The sequence below is a fragment of the Sitophilus oryzae genome, unplaced genomic scaffold, assembly GCF_002938485.1.
Source record: "Sitophilus oryzae breed Bouriz unplaced genomic scaffold, Soryzae_2.0 scaffold_815_pilon_pilon, whole genome shotgun sequence".
Taxonomy (NCBI): Eukaryota; Metazoa; Arthropoda; class Insecta; order Coleoptera; family Curculionidae; genus Sitophilus; species Sitophilus oryzae.
In genome coordinates this window covers 7655580-7659985 of record NW_022147434.1, presented here as the reverse complement: position 1 = coordinate 7659985, position 4406 = coordinate 7655580, and the positions used below count along the sequence as shown (strand labels likewise).

The 4406-nt window shown below is 28.7% G+C and overlaps 1 protein-coding gene across 3 annotated transcripts; it reads left to right on the top strand.

The window, feature by feature from the left end:
- The first annotated feature begins 2689 nt into the window (after positions 1-2689).
- On the top strand, positions 2690-3938 carry LOC115889498 (NADH dehydrogenase [ubiquinone] 1 alpha subcomplex assembly factor 3). Of its 3 annotated transcripts, none has more exons than XM_030909504.1 (5): positions 2690-2901; positions 3008-3068; positions 3126-3240; positions 3462-3520; positions 3571-3938. In XM_030909504.1, exons 2-5 carry the CDS (start codon positions 3034-3036, stop codon positions 3908-3910), a joined length of 549 nt encoding a protein of 182 aa, XP_030765364.1. In that variant the 5' UTR covers positions 2690-2901; positions 3008-3033; the 3' UTR covers positions 3911-3938. The 3 variants fall into 3 exon arrangements, with proteins under 3 accessions (XP_030765364.1, XP_030765363.1, XP_030765365.1); XM_030909503.1 differs by having other exon boundaries at positions 2705-2901; positions 2953-3068; XM_030909505.1 differs by having other exon boundaries at positions 2771-2901; positions 2998-3068.
- Positions 3939-4406: the final 468 nt, after the last annotated feature.

The following is a 4406-nucleotide window of genomic DNA, read 5'->3' as shown; positions in this document are numbered from 1 at the left end:
AATGTCAAATGAATCGTCAAACAGAACTGTCAAGGATCCCCACCCTTGAGTGCTTTTTCCGCCCACCATGCATGAATACATGGATAGCATTATGCTCCTTCCTTAGTCTTCTTATTCAAAAGTACCATTTAAAAATCAAAAGTTGTAGCCTTGTTGTAGTTATTTCCGTGAAACAGGAAGTGACAGAAAACAATTGAATACGTCAATCAATGTTTCATATATTAATATATTAATATATGATACTGAATGAATACGTCAATCAATGTTTCATATATTAATATACCAAATCTCGATTTTTTATCTGAAAAAATACAAAAGTCATAGGTGTGAGCCACTTTGAGACGCACACGGTATATTACGGTTTCCGAGATACCAACAAATAGATAGACAACCAAACCAGACCAAACCAACTCGTACCTCAAATTTGTAGGACCATGGTAGGACCCTGTATCTGTATAGCTCAAAGGTATAGCCCTTGATCGCTGACAGCCCATGCTGACCGCTGACACGCAGGGTTCGGAAAACTACATGTTACTTTGAAAAACTACATAAACTACATTACATGTAGTTAATGTAGTTTATGTAGAGGGTGTTGTTTATGTAACATATGTATGTAACTTTCAAATATCAAAGGTTTGAGGTGAGGTTATAATAAGTTAAAGCTTTAAAAACACATAATGTATTTAAGAAAACAGAATAAATATGGCTTTAAATATAATATTTACATCATGTTATCTCTATTACACCTCATACAAAGGAAGGTAATGGTGTGGATCCGGTGGCTGACCTTGAAACGAGTTTTTGCTGCATATAGTCACAGACACCACGCATGCGCACATCTTCGATGTTGCCAGATTGTGAGTTATTTTGGAATTATTTTCAGTTGAAAACAAATATGTGCTTTTCAGTGTTTTTTTGTCAATATATACCGTATGATCGAAAAAACGGCGTCCAGTTGTCTGGGAAATGACGATTGAGGACATTTCCATAAAATGACAGCGATCTTCATTTCATAGTCATTGCTGACGCTATTTTTTTGTTCAATCATAGTACGCGGTATATTATTTTAATATTTCGCACAACACGTGAACGCTTATTATGTATTTTCAGTCAATAAAATTATATAGAAATAAAACTCTAGATTCTTATCTAGATTATTATGCTACGTTTAAAAAGTGCTTTATTAAAAATTCGGGAAATTAAAAGGGAAATTAATTAATTTTTAAATGCTGTAGCTCCATGTCATGTTCATAATAGATTTTTTTTTATCATTCCATCAAAACTACGGAGGCCTTAAAAGGCCTTTTAGCCTCCGTAATTAAAATTGTAGAATCAGCTTCAGCAACATTAACAGTTACCTTGTTTAATTCTGCTTATACATATATTGCATTAATTTTTCTGCTACATTAAGATTTCTCTATTCTTACACCTAATTTATGTGATTTTCTTAGCATATATGATTTATAAACCATATTTTTCCTAATGGAAGGATGAATAGGATATGCAAAATTAAGATATTTTAACATTTATTTTCCAGACCAAGCATAATATAGTATTAAGATGAAGACATAACAAATATTATAAGAAAGATCTTAATATAAATCACAAACTAAGTCTTAATTTAGTCTTGTATTTCTATTATTATTATTATTCTTATAAAACTAATAAGATCAAAACTCAACCTTCACCATATTGTCAAGATTTGGCATTATAGGAAACAAGAAATTACAGTAAATTAAGAAAAGAATAACAAAGTACACGATATTAAATACTGTAATGTATTTTACGATACAAACCATCTCCCTTCTAAAGAGAAAAAGATAAAACATAAAGCTTATTTTAGTCTTATCAACACACTCTTCGATAAAATCCACTAACTTGATATCTATGCTTGATATTTTTAAGAAATTATGATACAAACATTAATTATAATCAAAGTATATTATATTAGTAACATTATATAATAGGTAAAATGTTACCTCTATCTCCGATTGACGTTTATTGTTCTATAATAAGACCCGTCATGGTAGTACTTCAAAACATCAATACATGCATATAATCAAAAATATTGTTGCCTGTAAATAACTAGAAATTAAATAACTTGAAAGAAATAAAATAATTCTAATAAGTTTAAAACCATTAAGAAAAAATCCGTAAATGATAAATTTTAATTCTAATGTAAACATATAAATAAATGTTATTATTATTACAATTTTATATATTATAATACTTTCATTTCACAATCTTCATTATCCTTCTTACCTTAATTTTGGATATCAAGATAAATCTGAAATTATAAAATTAATTATAGAATTTGTATTATTATTGATTAACACGCAAAAAAAATTTTCAACTGCAAATAATTCGAAAATAAACTGCAATTTGGCAACATCGACGATGTGCGCTTGCGTAGTATCGATGATCAAAAGCAGCAAATATGGGCTTCAAGGTCAGCCACCGGATCCACACCTTTACCCAAAGAAAAATTATTCATAATATCAATACATAGTTTATTAACGTAGTTTTCATGTAGTTAATGAACGGGAAAAGACGTAGTTTTTGAAGAGAAACTACACGTAGTTAATCAGGTAAATTACGTCTTAATTAACTACTTCCGAACCCTGCTGACACGCTGACGCCAATTGACGCCGTTTTTTCGATCATACGGTATAATAATCATATAATAATCGTAAAATGTTTTCTATGGCACACACATAACCTATAAAAAAGTGAGGTTATGGTAGCCATGTTATGATTTTATTTTATAGAAATAAATTTATTTCGACCAAGAATTAATTAATTAAAAAAGAAAACAATATGGTACAGAAAAAAATACGTATCTGTGAATTATATTTCTTTTAGTATATGTTTAGTACAATGAATACTTTTACTTTTTGAGTGGTAAGTGAACCGTATGATTATTTAATCATTATTTATATTTATATATCCTAGCCATATCCTAGCATATCATAGACAAGTCGGGGGTTTTAATTTTAGCCGATTTTAGCTTTGTATCAAATCCATCAACCAACAATGCTTGCAAGACAGATATATAGAAATGTTATTAGGTAAAAATGTGTGGTAACATTTGAGGGGATACATACTTTCTCAACACTATTTTATAGGTATTTTTCTAGAAGCCCTCAATATTTAAAAGTTTATGAAGGTGAAGGAAAAACTACTTTACATATAATGAACAAAGATGAAGAACTTGGTCTTATGATAAATGGTTATAGTCAGGTAAGATATTATTTCTTCAATTTCTGGACAATCTTGTTTAAGAAATATTTAAGGTTTAGTTGCCATTTGCCATCATAAAAAATAGTTATGTTTATAGAGAGTTACGTATAAAAACCTATACCTATTAACATAAGCATTAAGCTACAATAGACCATTAATTATTATCTGAACATTAATATCATAGTTAATTCATGTAGTGTAATATTTTTTTTTAATTTTAGGCTGGCTTTAGATTGAACAACAATATGACTGTTCTAGGCCCTATGATTATATTTTCAAGGTGAAACTTAAAACTGGTGAATGATAAATTATTAACATTTTTAATTGCAGATCAGTTCTCGCTTGGAATATTGATGATATAACTGATGTAACAGAAGATTCTCTTTGTTTATTCAAAATATTAGAACCCAAAATAGACATTATAGTTTTAGGTACTGGTGATAAAATAGATAATCACAACTTTTTTAAAAATTTGTTAGTATTTTCAAAAAAACATAGAATTTCCTTTGAAATCTTGCCAACGGAAGCTGCTTGCCCTACATTTAATTTTCTAAATGCTGAAGGGCGTAATGTAGTTGGAGCTATGATACCTCCACAGACATTCACATATACAGAAGATGATGAGTTAACGACAAAGTTGCGATATCAAAATCTGTATGAGAATAATTAATATTTTAGATAATAAATTGTTAGCATTACATGTATAGTTTTTTTAATTGTAAAAATTGGAAAAAATGTGTTATTTGATTGCATTTTAAAAAATAAGTGGCAGTAAAATATTTATTTATCGTATGGCTCGTACACATGGAATAAAAACAATACAATATATATATATATATATATATATATATATATATATATATATATATATATATATATATATATATATATATATATATATATATATATATATATATATATATATATATATATATATATACATATATATATTCATTTTGCGCCTCCACGCCTTGGATTGAGACGCAATTTTTAATTGAACATCTCTTAATTATTCCAATGTTCTAACTAATATCTGGCGGCTTAACCGCCCTATAAGAGTCCTTTTGTGGTTGACTGGTCAGCCATGCTTCACGGTGGAGTTATCAACACAAACCATGTTTAATGTAGTTTTTATGAAGGTCTTTTCTGTACCACGTTAATGTCCT